Source organism: Eucalyptus grandis, chromosome 6, assembly GCF_016545825.1.
Source record: "Eucalyptus grandis isolate ANBG69807.140 chromosome 6, ASM1654582v1, whole genome shotgun sequence".
Lineage (NCBI taxonomy): Eukaryota > Viridiplantae > Streptophyta > Magnoliopsida > Myrtales > Myrtaceae > Eucalyptus > Eucalyptus grandis.
In genome coordinates, this window is record NC_052617.1 from 50,526,080 (window position 1) to 50,546,421 (window position 20,342).

Genomic DNA, 20,342 nt, shown 5'->3' on the forward strand with positions numbered 1-20,342 from the left:
AGAGAGGACCATATGTCCCATTGATGTCCTCTTTGCTGCTATCCCCATTTGGAGGGGAGTTTCCATGAGAAGCTCCATTGGAACTGTACGCCATTTCCAAGCTTTTTCCTCAATGATTTATCTTCATTTCCAACGAATATTCCCTCTTCACCCACGAGAGATTCATGATAATCTGCACTGCCGTTCGTTGCTTCTGAAGCCACATCCTTAGCAGAGGCGGAATTGGCCTCAAATCGGCTCATGTACTGCCTCCATCTAGAAATCATAGCAGAAGTTCTCCGAGCCCCTTCTTTACTGTGGAGATAAATAGGCCTTTTGCTGCAATCTGATAGCACCGATGCAAATTTTTCCACCTGATCCATCGTAGGTGCAGTCCCTACTTCAACTGGAATTTTGATCAGTTCGATGTTCCCAGATGAAATAGCCTCATCTAAGGCCAATTGATAAAGGTTATCCTTTATCGTCTCTGCCCTTAGATCAACAATAGTTTTGAATCCATTCTCAATTAACCATTTTAGACCCTCATCAGTCACCTGACCACCCTTCCAAAATGCAACCTCAGAATCTAGGTCCTCTCTGGAAGGGGACAGATAAACAGGATTCCAGTTAGCAAACAGCAGATGAGAAGGATCACCATCCCCACGAGGAAAGCCCGAGTCGTAACAGACATTTTCAGCCTTTGTAATTTCCTCCAGACATCCAGGCTTCTGTCATCATCCGGTGTCACGAACTTTTCAAGAGCAACATGGAGACTCTCGCAACATCGCTTCATCTCACTTCTGAACATGGCGAGGGGGAGGAAGCTGATCATCCTCCATCGTGCTTACATCCTGAAATGAGTTCATGATCGAAGACCTTCCGGAAAGAACATCCTCTCTCCCCTTGTTCAAGAGAGATAACACACAACCTAGGACAGAGACAATTTTATCTTCCAAAGCGGTTTTTCCTCCACCGCGAAATCATAAGGAACAACACATTCTCCGGTCAACGGATTGCACAGCGTGTCCATCAGCGCAGCATGGAGGCCCTCGGCAGCTCTGAAGATTCTGCAGTACGCTTCGATTTCTGCAATATCCCCAGGAACAGGACCTACCCATGCCAACTGCGACGAGTCCGGAGAGTAGCCAATTTTCTGCCAAAGAAACAAAATATCAGTCTATTGTGCACCCAGACACCGACTCAGCATCATCGATTTAGTACTACTTCCAATCACGTTCAAAAAAAGCGGCACTTTGCTAGAGGCCGAGCACAAGCAAACCTTTCTATTCTCCAACACAAAGGTGATAAGAACTTCAAAAGCTAAAGCACTACATCACGCCAAGCCAGAACCATCCTTCACTACATACAGATGCCCTCTATGAGTACTCACAGAAATAACTCATTCGCTAGGATTCAAAGCAATCACTGCGATTTCTCATGCTACGAAATGCGAATTGAAACTCCAAAAAGAAAAAGGAAGAAAAAATCGCAACTTTCTCGGACATATCGACTAGCGCCGAACTCGTCTTCCCCAAGGAATCGCAACTCACCTGCGAGTCGAACCCCCACCGGGCGAGAAGGCGCTCGAATCTCGGCGCAGACGCAGAACCCGAAACGCCGCCGGAGCCGGCCCTCCCCGCGGCGGCGGCGGCGGCGAGAACCCGCCCCCAACATCCCGGAGCTCCGATTGCCCAGCGCCGCCCGGCAGGGGCTCAGCTTGAGCTGCGGGGGCCAGAGGTGGAGCAGCTGGAGGGGCGAGGGGGAGCTCCGGCGGCAGCGGCGGCCGCCAGGTGGCACGCGTGGGGGCAACGCGCCATGGCGGGGACGGAGGAGGGAGGTCCAGGGCGGGAGGCTCCGGGCGAATCGCGCGGAATGAGGAGAGGAGATCGGTGGCGTCGAGGTGGCGGTGTCGATTGTGGATAATGTCGTTGGCGGGTAGCGGAGGCAATTTGGGTGGCGTCCGTTGCTCCTCGTTAGTTGTTGCTTCCTGTATTTCTCTTCTCTTTTGCCTTTTGGCTCTTGCCGTGGAACAGTAGACAGTTCGATTCGGACAGGTAGTTTTCGTTTGATCTTCCGATGTTGATGTCTTCCTTTTAAGTATATGTTTTTTTTTTTTTTTTCGCCATCGCTTTTATTTATGTATTTTCCCCTCTTTTTTTCCCATTATTTTCCTTTTTGTATTTTTTGTAACGGAAAGTGCTGGAAACACACTCGCCTCAGGCTTGAGATTCACTTGGACTCGACTCGCGGTGGGTCCCACGTGGGGGCCGACGCTACGAACGTCTAGCGAAACAACAATTTCGAGCTAGAGGTCGGCAACGCATTAAATCCATTTTCCGATGGTTTCGCAGCTAGTTAATAAATTGTTGAACATAATAATATTCATATAGATTTTTCGTACATAGCATCTGTCTCCTCCTTCCAAGGGTTCTCTCCTTGCCCTTTCCTAACTTTCTTCTTCAACATCGACGAAGTAGAAGGTTTGAGCTACATCTCACCCTCCTCTCCTTCTCTCTCTTTTTTTCATTTTTTGATTTATTTGGTTCTTTATTTTCCTTTTTTTTATTTTCTTCCGTTTTAAGGAATTTTTCTCTTATGATCTAATTTAAATGTCGAAGTTTCTATCTCTCGTTTCGGGGGAGGTTTCCATCTCAATCTAGTCTTGATTTAGGATTTTTTTGCATAATGATTTTGGGGTTTCACTTTTCTTGAGTTTCGTTAGTTTACAATTCATTTTCAAATAAGTTAAGAGGAGTTTCATGAAAGTTTTACTCTCACATATATTAGATATTTACGCGCTCAATTTTGTTATTATGAACACCAAAGGTGAAACCGTAGCAATAGATATAAATCTCAATATGTGCTTATTAATACAAATGAATTCAATAATTGATTGTTAGTTTTGTTTTGAAGAAATCACGGATTTGCTTATTGAGTGTATAATGCCTAATATTGTTCTAATTATTCATTTTTTTTAAAATCTTGAGCTTGTATTATTGCGTTTCACTATTGTATAATGAAATGTTTCTTTGACCCAAAAAAAGAAAAGAAAACCTTTTATCATTTTTTATTTAAAAAGCGACTGAATTTTTATGCTTATAAAAGTACTCTTCACTATGAATAACTACTAAACCTTTGGTCGAGTCACTTTCTTTTGACTTTAGAAAGTTACCAACCTCCTTTCTATTCGGAGGTAATGGAGAGGGGCAATTTTTTTCCAATAAAATTATGTTGTTTAGTATGAGTAATGAAGATCGAATACAAACGGAAATAAGAAAATATTTAGCTTAAAATTCATGTTGGCAAAACAAAAAATACAGAGACAACAACAAGAAATTAGAGAAGAGTATGTAAACAAACAATTCATGTCTTTATCGAAGAGACTGCCATATCTTGTTTTTCTTAGATCTCCTCGAACTCGTGCTAATTCTAAAAGAATTTAAAGGGGTTTGAATTTATTATGACAGCTGCAAAAACATCGCCATCTTTCTCTCGTTGATGCCCCTCAGTTTGCCTATAAAATAAGAATTAGATTCCTCTTCATTATTTTCTCTTCCCTAACCAAGCTTGAAAGAACCAAAATCCCTTCTTTTCCTTTGTTATCTTCTCTTTATGTCATTCATCAGAATCCTTATCATGCCCCTACGGTCGATTGATGCAAACGCACTTGTGAATGTCACGATTGGCTGTACATTTCATCCACAGGTGACTAAGCCTTGGCCTGAAAATAATTATTTTAGTAACACAATATCTTACTGAGGATGTCCTTTTGAAAATAAGGTTACAAGATCCAGGAACAAAACTTTGAACGACCCACAACACCTAATTTGCCTGCCGGGCAAGATTGTAGCAAAAGTATTCCACAGAAAACACACACAAGTTTCTCGCAAATCAGACAGGCTTTCGATGGTTGTACCGAAATGCTGGTCTTCATCTACGCCATTAGCCTAGAATGGTTACATGATGTGGCGTAATATACAGTTGATCTCTGTTAGAAAAAAAGGCTTCCGTGTCTAGTGCATACAGATCGTTTATTTTACAAATATATTAGGCACTAATAGATTATTACAAAAGCATCTATGTGTGAAAGTTAGATGTCTCATTTTTCTATATAGGGGCAGCCCGCCATCCACATCTCATGATCTGCTCATCTCTCCAGGACAATCACCGTGCATAAGAGTATCCTGACCTCGCCATGTATGGCCTCGGTTTAGTATAGCCTTGTCCTTTCACCATATCAACTATCACCTCTTAAATTGATCTATTACACAAATTCCGCCAGGCTTAGCTCATGCTGCTTTGTGTTCGAACTCGATCTATAATCATTTGCCGACCTGACAAATCTTCCTCATAACCAACTACCTGCATTTCATCATCAAGCTCGAATATAATCACCATAAAGCCAATGATGCTGAAATAGATTTGGCAATGATGACCAATGGCTTTCAATAAAAAGTAAATAAAACGTTGCTAAAGAGAAATAACCGCATCAGAATGAGTTGAGAGGAAACCTGAGAATCAGTTTGTGTCTCACTAAAACCATCAAGGGCGTTTGCATTAACAGAAGGGTTGCAGATATTCTCATTCTTCTGGCTCCTGAAAAGATCACAAGCTCACAGCTAAAATGAAGACAAGACACAAGATGCCCATGTACATTTGCTCTCATTCTGGAACTCTCTTTCCATTTATAGACGAAAATAAAGTTGGCCTTTTAATGGCCTCTGCACAATCTAGTAGGCTTGAAACATTCCAGGATAAAGGAAAAATAATTATGGCTCTAGTTAATGATGATCCAAGACAATCCTTTTGTAACTACCAAAATGTTGCTGTTCTCATGGTAATGTGAAAACACATGAAGATGAACTGAAAACTGGACCGCATCACCTTGTTATTCATGCATAAGCAACTTCCAATTAGAAAAGAAAAAGAAAGGGTCATACTAATAGTCATTATTTGAGCATCAAAACCAAGAGTGACAAATTTTAACATAAGGTCCTTGCATCATGTTCATTTACCTGTCACTAGCCAACCTTAAATTTATTAAACTTCATTTTTTATGTTAATATGCCAATCTACAATTTGCAGAATTCAGCCTTGAAATTAGAGGATGCAATGAAAAATTGAAGCCCATAAACCAAGTGAGAAACGCACTAGTCCACCACTGTCTAACCAATAGACTGCATTTATACCTAAACTTTCTTCTCGACTCGACTCAAATAGAGAAGAGAAAACTACTTTTTTCTTCAAAACGTTAATAACAATATTAACTCAAAAATAATATGGATACACAATTTGAGCATATGATTCAGTCATTCTTGCAGGCGTATATTTCAACAAAATAAATATATATACGAAAAATGCAGGAAAAACAAAATCTCAGTGCAGATGCATTACAAAGTTCACCTGTTTATCCATTGCTTGGACAATCCAACTACTGTAGGAGGCCCTGAATGCTCTTGGCCTAGCAATGGACAATGAGATAAGAAAAGTTGTTCCATAGTCAAGGATCCATACTAACAGAAAAGTTTCCTATGTAGAACTATAGAAAGACCTGATAGAAAGGAGACACTTCTATCACACGCAATCCTCACTGGAGACTTCAGATCATGAATCTTGCAAAAAAAGGTGATTAGTTCAACAAATGAACAGTCATGTGCAAATGATCTTAAGAATGAATATACTCTCCTTACCTTGCTTGTTTGCTCCAGCAAATCCTCAATAGCTGCAGCAACATCAGGAACAGCATCTGCAGCTTCCCCAGAATTATTCAATTTCTCCCCTTTACTGCAATCACTATTGCTGGTAGGGTAACTAAGATGTTCTCTAAATGAGCACAAATCTTTGGGGGCATTGTCTGGAGTGACTCTTGCCTTTTTACTAGAACTTGAGTTGTCAATTTCTTCCCAAGAGAACCTGCGTCGGTTCTGATTCCGGGTAATTCTCATGTCTTGAGATTGACTTGGAAACTGTGATGGATGATCTCCAGATATTGTTTGGACAATCTGTGAAGGAAACTGGGTCATAGCACATAATCCTGCTTCTTGTTCAGAAACTTCTCTCGGGCAAAATTGCTCAGAAGGTATAAGCTGGTTCTGCTAAGAAACAGATTTTATTAGGACCTTTCATAATTTATCATAGTTTGCATTTACACAAACATGAGACAGTACCAGACATACCTGCCTGACACACTCATATATCCAATCACATGTAACTGACTTTATACCCCATTTACACGCTGCCTCATACTTTTGCCCATTTCTGAACTTGCACAATAGATGCGTGACTTTTCTAGTCAGCTTTAACACAAACTTAGCTCCCAAAGTAAAACACAAATTTCTTAGTAAAAGTCGATCCTTCTCTTCATACTGGGAAACACAAAAGCGGAGACTCTCAAACCCTGGAAGAGGAACCCGACAGGGAAGTGGAGAATAGAGGACATGACTATCAACATCCAGCAAATATCCATCCTTCAAAGACAAGATTCACTTGCATTAGCATTCAGTGTGAAGGCATCGTAACAAGTATCTCTATGTAAAATTGGCTGATTCTAGACAAAGCGCTGAAAATGAAAGAAATTAAGAGACAACCAAATATTCAATCAACTGCAGGTCAACAACTAATATAAAATTCTCCAAAGAACAATACTGAATCTGACAAGAACATGATACTTATTATAATTAGGAAATTTCCTTAATGGGTAAAGATCTGTTCTAGATTGTGAATATATGATACCATATAAACAAAATCAAAGGAGGAATAATGAACTTCATTGGATTTTAATTCCTTCCTTCTTCCTTTCCGTTTCCCGTATGAGGAAGCTATGCTATGACAAAAGAATTGAGCTCAATCCATGAACTTGTGTCCTCGGTTGGGGTGGAGAGAGAGGGGGGGTAATAATGTGCATGGCCTCAGAACGGAATAGCTAGTGCTGCATTCAAGTGCATCACCAGTTAAAAATTACTGCCATGAACCATATTCACCTAATTTTATGATCATCTTTCGACCAATTAGGGTGCTCAATATCTGTTGTCTTTCCATGTCTGCTTGCGCCATGGTTATACGTCACAAGCCTGATGGCCTAGATAACATCGCTCCAAGTTAAAGTTTTATACTTCTCATCCATCCCCAAAACAAAACAGACAAAATACTGAAACACAGACTTTGTTAACTGTTCAATGGATGCATGATAGATTTGAAGATGCTCACAAGAAAGCCCTCTTCTTTCCTCTGTTTGTGAAGTAACAAAGAGAGAATTTAAAGAACTCTTAATTCAACTGTCTCAACATCAAATAACCCATGTCATGAAGAATGATAGGGGCTACATTATTACGGGTTCAAAAATTTGAATTCATGAATATAAGCCAGTAAAGTATATAACTTCTTTCAATGCAAATATATGATAATGACACAAGAGATAGGAAAAAAAAGAAGAAACTCCATGCTGAAAATTAACAGAAGAAAAGCTACACAAACCAAATTGTCAAGCATACCTCTAAACAACACCGAATCCAGTGGCTGGACACACAAATAGTTCCGGTGATATGGTCTTTGGGCATTACGCCATGACACTCAATCATGAAATGAACATTCTGTGTTTCGTGATCACCCACCACCACACCTCCTCCTTGATTTACCCATTCAATAATTTCATCACGCTGAATACAGAAAGCATTCCAAGATTTACAACAGTAGGAAAAATGTAGGCATAAAAACAGAATGCACAATCAGTGTCAAATTGATGGGAAAAATTAAACAGGCGACTTGAAAAGAGTGCTCAATCGAAGGAAAAAGAAGAAAAAACGGCTAAATAGACGCGGAGCAAGAAAATCCAAGGAATTAATAGTTAGATCAAGGTGACTAATCCAAAAAGGAGGGGCTGTAAATTGATCTTATTACGCATGATATAAGACTAATGACAGTGGCAGGGTCATCTCTGTAACAGGCAAGACCAAATATAGATAACTAGTCTAGATTAGTAACTAATTGAAAAGCAACCCAATGGCACAAAATGGGCATGTATCATACAGTTAGAGAAATTTGTGAACTATATATGATAGAAATTGACGCTTCAGTAAGCTTTGAATATAAACTTAGACATTAAGAAGTAGGACTGCTCAACTTAGGGGCATGCATCAAGGCCCATGGACCACAAAGAATATATCTAACCATGCAGCCTTTCACGGTTCCTTCATACAGAAAATTCAAAACTCAAAACCAAATGCTTATGAATTCACACGTCAGTTATACATAAACCAACAATGTTAAAGGCTCCCTGCAGAGAGGCGCTACTTAGATCACTTATGTGAAGAAGATAATCCAGGTCAGAAAGGTTTCTGAACTCCTTTCAGGGGCCAATATGTAGACCAAATCAAAGGGAAAGCAGCCAGATGGAGTAATAATCTGCTCTAGGGTATGAAAATTTAGTTCCATACTTTAGCCATGTTGGAAAACTATGCTGAATATTCATATGCTCCAACTGGCACTTCGGAGAAAGTTGGACCACTTTAATTTTATGCTTAATAATTTAAGAAAAGTCCAGCTTTGTAACTTACCCTATCTTCAGGAAAGGTGTTGGAGAAATGAAAAGTTCTCCCCTTAAACACACCAGATGACTTCCCATCCTGAGTAATACAGTTACTCCACGTCTTCTTAGGGACTTTATCCTCGTTACTTATGGGATGAGAAACGTTTAGCTCTGATGGTTTTGCTACTCCTTCAAGACTGGTTCTGCCGTTGGTAATTCGCTCCTGCTCGCGTTTATCAAATGATACTCTAACTTCCCCATTAGAATTACTCAACAGCTGATCAGCAGGAATTTTAGGTGGAGCACAGTTACTGCTTCCCTGGTTCATGCTAATTGCATTGATGGCAGGTCCCTTGCCAAAGCATATGGATCCTGTGAATTGAGGTGTGTTGGAAATAAGTTATCGAGTGCAAATCAACACTCCTTTACAATTCTCAGAACTAGCAGAAAATAACTCCAACGTATAATTAAAAACAATTAGCAAACCTTTTGGGACAAGTAGATCAAGGGCAATGTGCTTCTGCAGGACAGGGACTTCCTTCTTTTCACGGTCGCAATCTTCAAGCCAGCCTCTTCGCACCACATTTATAAGACCCATTGAGGCAATGCTTCTTACCTCCTTTTTCTCGCTAGAGAAATCATATGAACAAAATACACAAAGCTTCAGCACAAAAAGCAATTAAGAAATCACAAGTAATAGGCCCAGCAAAGGTGCATCAAGTACTAGTGACCTCAAGCTGACATAACCGGACATTTTGCGCTCTTAACATGCAAAGCACATTAAAAAGCCAACTCAAACTGAGTGTCAAAAAATCCAGAGTTTGTTTTCTCAATGGATACTACAAAATTCCAAAACTCACCTTTCTGAAGGTAATCCAACTACAACGTGCGTCAATCTTTCGTTTAGAGTTGTATACCGAGAGGCTCCTCCTCTCCGCACCATATTGACTAGATTACACAATTCAGAAGACTCAAACCCAACTAGCGTTAACCTACATTCTGACAAATACAGGTCATTGTCTTCATTTTCAGAGTCTGCAGCAACACAACCATCATGATTCACTTCACCATTGGATTGCACAGCTGGCACTTCACCACTATCCTCTTTTCCAAGGACATGGGGATCCACAAACATTGAAGACACATTCTGTGAGAGAGTAGTTTCTAAATCTGGATCGGCATGGTCAGTAGCTGAAATGGAATGGAAGTCCCGATCTCCAACTGTTGAAAAGGGGAGAGACTGTGAACTTCCAATAACTCTGTCCTGATTTTGCTGACTACTTGCAGTTTTCACTGAAGACATGGAACTACCCTGAACAGGATAGGACTCCTCATTAAGACATGCTAGTCAGCAAAAGCAGACAAAATTAGAGTCAGACAACTAGATGGCCCAAAAAGAACATAATGTTCCTATAGTTGACAGCAACAAGGTATTTTAGTAACAGAAATATCACCTTTCCTGGAAGTTGATTGATCAAACCATTTGCGATTCACAATATGAATGTGACCCCATCTTTTAGCAACCTTGTACTTATCACCTTCTGGAGCTTACAGCCAGTCAAGGGCACAACACAATCTAAAGAATTTAGAATCACCATAGTGGGACTCACGGTGCTCAAGGCATCATATATGAGGCCAATAGAATCATTCAATGGTAATAACATTGCTGAGCAATGTGCTTAGAGAAGCCAACGGGCAGTCCTAACTCACACTGGAAAAGCAAGAACTTGTAACAGAAACCGAAGAAATTGATGATTTTTTAACAATTGGCGGTTCAAATTGTACGTCATTTAAAACCTTGGATCCTTGAAACACAGAACACAACTCTTTAGGAACAACTTAGAAGTCAAAGTCCATGATAATCTCATGCCAGGAAGTTTCACTGTTTCTCATCTGAGTAATCATATTCCCAAGTTAAAGGATATTACCAAAACCAGGATAAAATCAAGTATAGCTATTTCCCATTTCAAACTTTGATAGTCACTAAACCATGAAATGATACAGATTCTCTTTTCAAAATCTTAAATAGCATTTTCATAAGCGAAGAAGAGATAAAGATATGTGCATTTCACATGCCAATCAGATATCAAAGGGAAAATATGCAAGCAAATCACTGGACCTTAATCTTGAAGAAGAAAAGGATATTTCTGCAATTAAATGAGTGCACTTCCTGGTCAATTCTGCAGAATATTTCCCACCATTTTGTGTGAGAGACTTCTGAATCTCCTTCCGCGCATCTGAGATAATGAAGGACATAAAAATTGAAGAACTGGATGACAACCAACAGCAGCAGCTATATCAAATGATCAGTACCTGCAGGAATTCCAGTGACGGATATTGTCAATCCAGAAAATGGAAGAACTCTGTAAGACTCCTGAGGTACCACACGGTGCTCATTACGGCATTGGTATAACCAATTAATGGTGACGACAGGTTTCTTCAGAACATTTAAAGCCCACTGCACAATGACAACATTAATTGATAAATACAATTCATCTCCCAAGGATGGGAATCTTAAAAAAAAAAAAAATTCACAGAGGATATTCAAAAAAATATGGAGGAAACCCTTCCTTAATTCAGCCAACTTAAGCAGAGTACTACCTAGGATGCTTCCCATACTTAATGAAAAAGCATAATGAATCTCATTTAAAGTGATTTAACCTTATATGACAAATTCGATACTCTTAAACTAAATTTAAAAAAGAAAAAAAAAAAGGACTGAATTCAAAGTAATAACTCCAAGACTTAAACCTTGTATTTTGCAGCCAAAACATTCTTCGCAATTACGAAGCTAACATCAGCCAAAGTTTTAGACTGTAGAATTCCCCCATTGAAGTTACCAATTTCTCAATCTCAGCCTGCAGATTCACAGAAATGGCAAAACAATTAGAGAGATGACAGGCCGCCGCCATATTTGTTCGGACAAAAGCATGTCTGGAGCCAAAAGAATCAAAGGGTCACCTAGAAGGATACATGGATAAGGATAACCGACGCACCGCACTGAATTTGAGAGACGAGCAACAGCAAAGATTACACCCTAAAGGATCATACAAGGTCAGGCTTATCTACAAACAGCTATACCTTCTCATCCACCTCAAAACCAGAAGCAAGGACTTTGACACCTTCCATCGCAAGACAGCAAGTATACCCCTTTTGAGGCAGAGGTCTCCGTTCTTTCGCACACGAAACCACGCACTGCGGACCTGCCAAGAAGCCAAAACATCCTCCATAAAAATCGGACATTTTTCCCCAAAGCCAGAAGAACTCCGACTCTCAACTTGCTTATCCAGCACATTGACCCCCAATGCTCCCGTTCTCATTTCTCGACCGCAAGTCGCCGCTTAGCATTGAGCAGCCTCAATCGAAAACCAGAGAATAAATAAAAACAAGGACGAGAACGAGAACGAGAACTTTACCGACTAGCTTACACCCCTTCGCCCGAAGATCCTCGAACTTCTCCTGCGAAAAAAACAACAAAACAACCTTCAGACACCACCTCGATTCCTCGAAACGAAACCCCAACAGCCGTAGCGCCCGACCCCGATGCCCGAACTCACGTGGTCGGGGGAGGAGATGACGTGGAAATCGGAGGGCCCGTTCCTGGACGGATCGCAGCAGAGGAAGACGTCGGCCCCGTTGAGCTTGAGCGCGTCGTGGAGGGTGTCGAACAGCTCGGGCGGGACCAGGTTCCTCGACATGAACACGCTCGCCCCCTGGAACGGCTTCGTCTTCATCATTTTTCCTCTCCTCTTCCTTCTCGGGCAGCGGCGGCGGCGGATTTCCTTCAGCGGACGATCGGGCTCATCGCTGAGGATTCTGCGGAATCCGAATGCGTGCGCAAAGACGAATCGGAACTTGGAAGAGGATGGAGGAGGAGGGAATTGGGGGGGAGAAGATTGAGTGGGAGTGAGCTTGTTCTGAATTGTTCCCCCAAATTGGGATGAATTAGGGCGTGAGAAAGCGCGGGAAGGGCTCTTCTTGGGTCCTTTTTCGGATTTTTCCTTTTTAATTCCCCTCTTTCGCTATTGATTTTGTGGATTATTTGTCCCAAAAACCCCCTCTCCGACTTTCACACCGTTACATGCTTGCTCTCGAACTTGGAAAAGCTATATACTGTACCGGCGGCGCCGTAAAAGAGAGAAGGAAATAAAAAATAAAAGGAAAAATTCAGAATGATCTTTTAAAAAATTATAAAATTCATCTATATTGATAATTTATTAAAATATTTATAATTAAATTTGTCAAATTAAAAGTTCATAATTAAATTGACATCTATATAATAAGTTTGTGATTGTTTATGATTGTTTTATTAATTTTTCCTAAGAAGACAGTTAAATGTCTTGATCGAATGTTCACATGAAGTTTTTACTATGGACCCATAATGTAGAAAAATTACTTGGATTGTGGATAACACTTTGGATCATGTTTCAAGGAAACCAAATATTATAGTCTCTTAGAGATAAATCTTTTTATAGAGTTCATCAATAGACTATATAACTAACCAAAAAATCTTTAGAGATATCTACAGAGCAAGTCCTGATGTTAATCATGCTAATAAATGTGAGTCAAAACATTAATTTTGTCCATTTAAATCTCAAAAGTTATAACTATGATATATTTTAGTCATTTTATTATTTTCATCAATCCATGGATACTACCAGCCACTTGGTGTTTTCCGTCCACTAAAACCTAGCGGAACTAATGAATGACTAATATTGACAAATACGATAAATTGAGAGCTTAGATACACAAAATGAAAGTTTGAAGACCCAGAAGCATTATCACAACAATTTTTAAGTTGACTTACAAATTCATCAATGGAGAAACACATATCCCACACCAGCAAAACATACGATCGATCCCTATGAACTCAACTTTGGAAATACACTTGCTATGTTTGCACATATAATCTTGGGACAAATGCAACAACTGTAAAAATAAAATAAATCAGTACATGGCATCTTGGATCGCACGAGTGTCGCGAAACAGTAAGGGTAGTGGTAAAAGTAGACATACAATAAGGTCCGATATATACTTTGGGACTTCAGAACCTATGGAGGAGTACTTGGAACACCTAAATAAAGATAATTAGGAATTTTCTAAATGCAATTGAGTTTCCATACTTTACATTAATATTAGGGAAAAGTCCTCTTTGCCTCGCTATTCAATTCTAGTCTTTACATCACATCCCTAAGGGTAAAAAAAAAACCCTAAACATAAATTTACCTCAAATTATCTTTTATCATAAAAATCTCAAACTGATATATTTGTGACCAATTTACTCTCCATTAATTTTATTAAATTGGATTAATATCATAAAAAATCACAAATTGGTACACTTATGATAAAGCGAGGGTAAAACTCTAGATCGGTACATCCGCCAACTACCGCTATTTTTTAACTTAACAATCATAAACAATCACAAATCGGTACATTGTCAACTACCGATATGTTTTTCTTCTTTCTTTTCCATACATAATAATTATAAAATCTTCAACATTGCAATGATGGGATGATAGGAACCATATTCAAAATTGCTAGTTGTGCTTATTCTAAATATGCTGCGTTGAACCCACCTAATTTTCTCCTTGTCTAAACCAACTCCAGAAAGTGGAACTCCCAACCACCTAGGGGGCATGACAAACCAGAATTTTTGTTTCAGAAACAATTTTTCTATTCCAGACTTATTTTAAAAGAAATCCATTTGATAAAATTATTTCATTTTTCTATTTATGAAATAAATTTTGTTCAAGAAATAGGTTTGAAATAAAAATCGAAATAAAATTTTTCTATTTTTCTATTTCGGAACAAAAATAAGAAATAAAAGTTATTTTTATCGTTCGTCCTTACTACGAACCAAGTCATCCATCCGTCGCCGCCGACCACTATTCGAAAAGGAAAAATATTGTGTCGTTATCAAACGAATTTCTATTTTTAGAGTAGAAATTTTATGTTGTTATCGAATGGGTATTTTTGCTTAGAAACTCATCTATAAATAGAAATGGAAAAATTCATTTCTCTTTCATAAATCAATTTCGACCCGAGAATGATTATTATTCACGCCCTTATTATACAAGATGTAGAATTGTAGATTAATATGTCATATGACCCGTGTATATTGATGCAAGCAAAATTACAAAATAATCGAATTGCTTTAAGACGATGGCATGTCAATAAGAAAACTGAATTTAACAATTAATATAGAGCATTCATGGTATAGAATTGTCAATGTAGTAAGAAATCTTCCGGAAGCGGCATTTTTCATCCTTGATTAGATGGTTGGCGAGAGAGTAAGAAGTTAAACCCTTCAAACCAATAATAGATAAAAACTATTTGTGTTTTTAGTGAGAAGTTAGACAAAAGGAAGCAAATCTACCTTAAGAAAAAAAATAGATGTACGATAGATCAATCGACGATGCAATATCTTTCTGTTTGGTAATAGACAAAGAGCAATCGGTGCTTGATACATTTAAGTCCAAAAGCAAAGGTACTCTCTCGTGTTCACTTGGGGCTGGAGCAAAGGTGTTCTCTCACTTACAGTAGACCCCTACAACATGTCATTTCTCATCCCTTTTGTAGGATTGCCTTCGGTATTTTGTGGAATGCTGTTGTATCATCTCCTCTTGGGATTTTCCAATATTACAAATGCCAGGTCGCATTTCACGCTTAGAGATCGTAATGGTGATTTTAGTTTTGACCCATCAACGAAGAATCACATGCACGGAATAAGCATGATTCACATTTACAAGAACAGACAGTTGACAGTGGGCAATTACGAGTCTTTCCAGGATCGTACGTGGTTGCAGAAAACTACAGAGGAATTTTCCACTTTATGTGATACAATGTCTCGCAGGAGTAATGTAAAATCTTAAACAAAGAAATAATCTCTCAAATTTTAAGGGGGCACTTCAACAACGGTAATTATGCATCTATATAAGCCAACTCTGCCAAATGTTGATATCACAGCCAGCTAATGCACTTCGCTCTTTAAATAAAATATGGAACGCTTGGTAGGATCCTGTCTGAGTATCCTATTTCTGTTCTCATTCCTCATTGGAATACGAGCCCTCAACTCATCCTTTTTCTCTCCTTCCTCTCCAAGGGCAGCAGTGCCCTGTCGTCCTGATCAGAAGCCTGACCTGCTTCAGTTCATGAACGCAATGATGCCAAACAATTCGACGTCCTTCTTTTGTCAAATGGACGGCATTTGGCTCAGTGAAACAAAGATGCTTTCCTAGAGCGCTGACACGAATTGTTGCTCGTGGAACGGAGTCATGTGCAATCATATGACAGGTCATGTGATTCACCTTGAACTTGGCTGCGACCCCTCGAACCCGACCTGCTACTCTTCTGCAGGGTCTTCAAACAGCACTGAACTATCTACATTGGGTTCCCTCAATCTTCTCCTCACAAAGCAAAAAGGCCATCAGGGTCAACTTCGGATATGCTGCTTCAAAACCTGACCAAGTTAAGAGTCCTCATTCTCGATGGGTTAAACATGTCTGGCATTGACGTGAGTTGCTTAATGAATCTCTCTCCATCTCTCTGGAAGTCCTCAGCCTCAGTTCCTGTAAATTGCGTGGCATGTTAGCAGCAAACATTTTCCTTTTGCCAAAGCTGACATGTCTCAATTTATCAGACAACAAGGAACTTGCGGGTTACCTACCAAGTCAACTTGGAATAGCTTTTTGAAGGTTTTGGACTTGTCCTCGACAGGCTTCTCTGGAGCATTACCAGAGTCCGTTGGCGACCTGCATTCTCCGGAAATACTCTGGCTATACCAGTGTAATTTCAATGGCTCCATTCCATCGTCACTCAGTAACCTAACTCGACTCACTGGATTGGAATTCTCAATCAATGAGCTTAGTGGTCAGGTTCCTCCAGCTCTGTCCAACCTGGATCGGCTCACTCTGCTCGATCTTACCTCCAACAATTTCGTAGGTCCAATACTCGATGTCTTCAACAACAAGACACGACTTCAACAACTATTTTTCTCACATAACCACTGCAGGCCCTATTCATCCGGGCATAAAAAATCTCTCCGCTCTAGCCCAACTTGACATGTCAAATAACCTCATTCGGGGGTCTATACCATCATCACTGTTCTTCTCTCTTCCACCCTTGACGAGCCTAGACCTCAGTAACAATGGGTTCAGTGGTCACATCGACGAGTTCCTTGCTGCACCCTCATTAGACCATGTTGACCTGAGTGGTAATCAGCTGCATGGCTCAATCCCAAGCTCGATTTTTCAGCTTGGGAACCTCACCTACTTGAGTATCTCAGGAAATAACCTGACCAGTGTTTTAGACCTACAATTGCTCTCGAGACTCAAAATTCTAACAGATCTCGATCTTTTGGACGACATTTTGTCACTGAGCAATAGCAAAAATGTCGATCATGTCTTGCCAAATCTTTCAAAAGTCAGTCTTTGTGGGTGTAACATTACTGTAATCCCTGCATTCTTGAGAAATTCAACCACCGTGGAGTATATAGACCTGTCGCGCGACATAATCTGCAGTGATATCCCACCATGGATGTGGGATGTTGGGACTGAGTCATTTTCTTATCTCAATATATCTCACAACTTCCTCACTAGCTTCGAACAAGTTCCATGGAAAAATCTTATAGTCCTTGACCTGGATTCAAACTTGATCCAAGGGTTGTTTCTACCTCAATCACTCCCGAACTCGGTTCTCATCTTCTTGCTGGCTAGAAATCAAGTGACTGGCCATATCCTTGGCTCTATTTGTGAAATGAAGGGCCTACAAATTCTCGACTTCTCTCACAAGTCACAACAATTTCGCCGGAACAATCCCTCATTGTCTAGGGAACCTCAGCGACAGCCTTTTAGTGTTGGACCAGCAAGAAAATGGATTTTCCGGCAGGGTTTCACTCACATTCGGCAAAGATTCTGCTCTGAAAATTCTTCACCTCAATGAAAACAAATTTGAAGGCCTGTTGCCGCGCTCTGTAATCAATTGCAAGCAACTTCCTAGCCTGCGGGTCTTGGTCTTGCGATCGAACAGACTTCGCGGCTCCATAGGCAACACTAGAACTGAATTTCCCTTTCCGTAGCTGCGCATTCTCGATGTTTCCTCCAATGAGCTCACCGGTCCTTTGCCATGCGCCTACTTTTTAAATCTGAAAGCGATGATGTCGACTGATCAGGATGGATCGGAGTTGCCATACATGGACCAGGGTTACAGCCAGGATTCCATGAGTGCAATAATGAAAGGACTTGACACGTATCTCCCTAAAATCCTACTGATTCGGACGACTGTTAATCAATCAAGCAACAAGTTCCAAGGAATGATTACGGATGTAATAGGAGAGCTAAACAAGAAGAGTTGAAAACAACATCAACCTTCAGGGAAGATTCATGTAATCATGCAAACAAGAGAATCGATAACCAGATAGAAAGAGAGAAAAGTGGTGAAGGGCGATATATATATATATATTTTCGTAACTGAGGACTCTACCACAAACCCCGAATCCCTGTGCCCGAACGAATCCTAAGGGCTGGGCACCTATACCTCGGAGGAGACTAACTCAGTATCCCACCACCAAGGCCCCTCACTTAAATCGCCCGAACGAATCCTAAGGGCTGGGCACCTATACCTCGGAGGAGACTAACTCAGTATCCCACCACCAAGGCCCCTCACTTAAATCGCTAGCAACTGCAGGTTTCGAACTCTCGACCTCAACGATGAGAAAGGGACCATCAACCAGCGTAGCTACTCATGGATTGGTGGTGAAAGGCGATATTGTGTTATGAGATACCTCAAGCTTAACTTTGGCCAATTAAACTATGTGAAACTTTCCTACAATTGTAGAAATCTGTCACCATGGCGAGTAATGAGAAGATGGATCTGCTGTATATTAAATCCTAGTTGGTTTATGGAAAATGTCTTAGAATGCTCGTCATTGCCTCGGCATACCTATGAATGGTATATTCTGATAGGTAGGTTTGCAGTTTGATTTGAATTAATAGTTTTAGGTGGTCTAAGTTTTTTAATGGGTGCTTGTGAACTTCGGCAACATTCCGACAAAACAGAACAAAAAAACTTCGGCGACAAATTAATTGGCGCAGTCTTTTTTATGCAATAGTTTCTCTGTCGATCTCATGTTAAAATAATAATGCAGCCGCCACAGAATTGTAAAGGCTGCAGAAGAAAATAACAAGATACGCACGCGGTGGTGCTTTTAACTTTTAAGGGCTTAGGCACTGCTTTATAAATTAGATTAATTAAGGATTAGTTGGTTATGCTGAAAAAAGTTGACATTTGACTGATCTGGGACGACTCCTGATTTATGCGGCCGCATGAATTTGGTTATTACTTCAGTTTTCTCTCACGTTATTCACTCGATGTCATCACGCACTTTCTGTTTTCACCATAAACGCCTGATGATGCTCCAACAACGCAAGAGACCACTGGACGGCATCACTTGTTGGAAATCATGATGATTATTGATGAGCATGATATATAGTTGCCGACGTAGGCTGGCAATTGTTGACGATTATTACTAAGTGTTGGACACGAAATGAAAGGAGACAAGTGAGGAGGCCAATTGAAGAAGAATACGTGATTGGTGGTTAATTCTAGTGATATTTAAGGAGTTGTAATCGCTTGCGAATATAGTAACGTGCGATCATGGGAATTAGCTGCTTATTAGCAGTTGCGCTGCTTAGACTATAAAAGTTAGTGCGTGCGCATTGTAGAGCATTCACTATCGTCAACAAAAATTTATGTATTTCTCAGTTTCAGTTCTCAATTTATCCTAAATTTTAGTATTTGCATTTCTTTTCCTTTATTATTCTTGATTATCGTTACGCAATTCAATTCGTGTTAGAATTCTCACTCAACTCAATTCACAAAAAACTAAAGATCAACTTGTGATGAAAGGTATTTTATTAATTTCTAAAGGAAAAAGTCGGTTATAAAAAAGTTTGAACTCCATGAAAAAGAAGTTTCAACCCCATGAATTATTGAAAAATGAAAAAGAAATTTCAATGCCCATGAATTATTGGAGCTGGGTGCCTTTGAAACCAAAACCCAGATCTTGAGCTTGGGCTCGACTTGCCGGCGGAGCTCAAGGTCGTCCAACGTGGCCTAGATCTCAGGGTCACCAGGCTCCACGGCAAATAGAGGAGGGTGGAGCGAATGTGTGACGGCAAAGAAGAAGAGCAGTCAATGGAGCACTTCAGTTCATCACTAGGAAATTATGAAAAGTTAAAAAAAAAAAAAAAAAAAGAAAGAAATTACATCATATCATCAGCCGTGTCACATAGGACCAGCGATGCTGACCAATCCTCAACATAAAATTTTTGCCAGATAAATTACGTTTGAAAATCGTCAAAATAGGGCTACATTAAGTAAATCAGAAAGTCAAATTGAATAGTGATCCGTGTAATATGTTTAGAACTTTAGGTAATTTTTTTCTATAAAATATCATAGTTAAATTTATCGATTGGCTATGACCACCGAATTAAGAAAACACGCAGAATTTGTTTAATGCCACCGAATTACCAAGACTCTTTTTTCCTGGTTGAATTTATTAATGGACCCTGATTTACCGCACGGAAGTTGGCGAAAAGAAAGCTTAAGCAAAGACCTTTTAGGTCCAATACGTCTTGGAAGTAGCTAAAAATAATCACTAAACAAAGACTTCGATTGGTCAAGTCGTTGGAGCCGGTCATTCCCAACTTTAGTACCAATTCTGCAATATGCTTTTCTTCTTTCTTTCCGATGATAGGAACATAAGAACCATCCTCAAAATTGGTCAAGTCGTTGGAGCCGGTCAAGTCTTCAGCATTGCGACGCTAGGATGATAAGAACC

At 39.9% G+C, this 20,342-nt stretch overlaps 1 protein-coding gene across 1 annotated transcript; it reads right to left on the minus strand.

Annotated features, from left to right (window-relative positions):
• Window positions 1–3,774: 3,774 nt before the first annotated feature.
• LOC104450541 (DNA topoisomerase 2-binding protein 1) lies at window positions 3,775–12,471 on the minus strand. Its single transcript, XM_010065133.3, is given in 18 exon segments — window positions 3,775–4,341; window positions 4,491–4,575; window positions 5,383–5,440; window positions 5,531–5,591; window positions 5,670–6,071; window positions 6,156–6,446; window positions 7,470–7,634; window positions 8,532–8,875; window positions 8,990–9,132; window positions 9,364–9,847; window positions 9,958–10,051; window positions 10,649–10,740; window positions 10,817–10,961; window positions 11,255–11,334; window positions 11,337–11,361; window positions 11,585–11,706; window positions 11,920–11,962; window positions 12,061–12,471. Coding segments are annotated over 18 exon segments (2,892 nt in total). The 5' UTR covers window positions 12,241–12,471; the 3' UTR covers window positions 3,775–4,263.
• Between the last annotated feature and the right edge of the window lie 7,871 nt (window positions 12,472–20,342).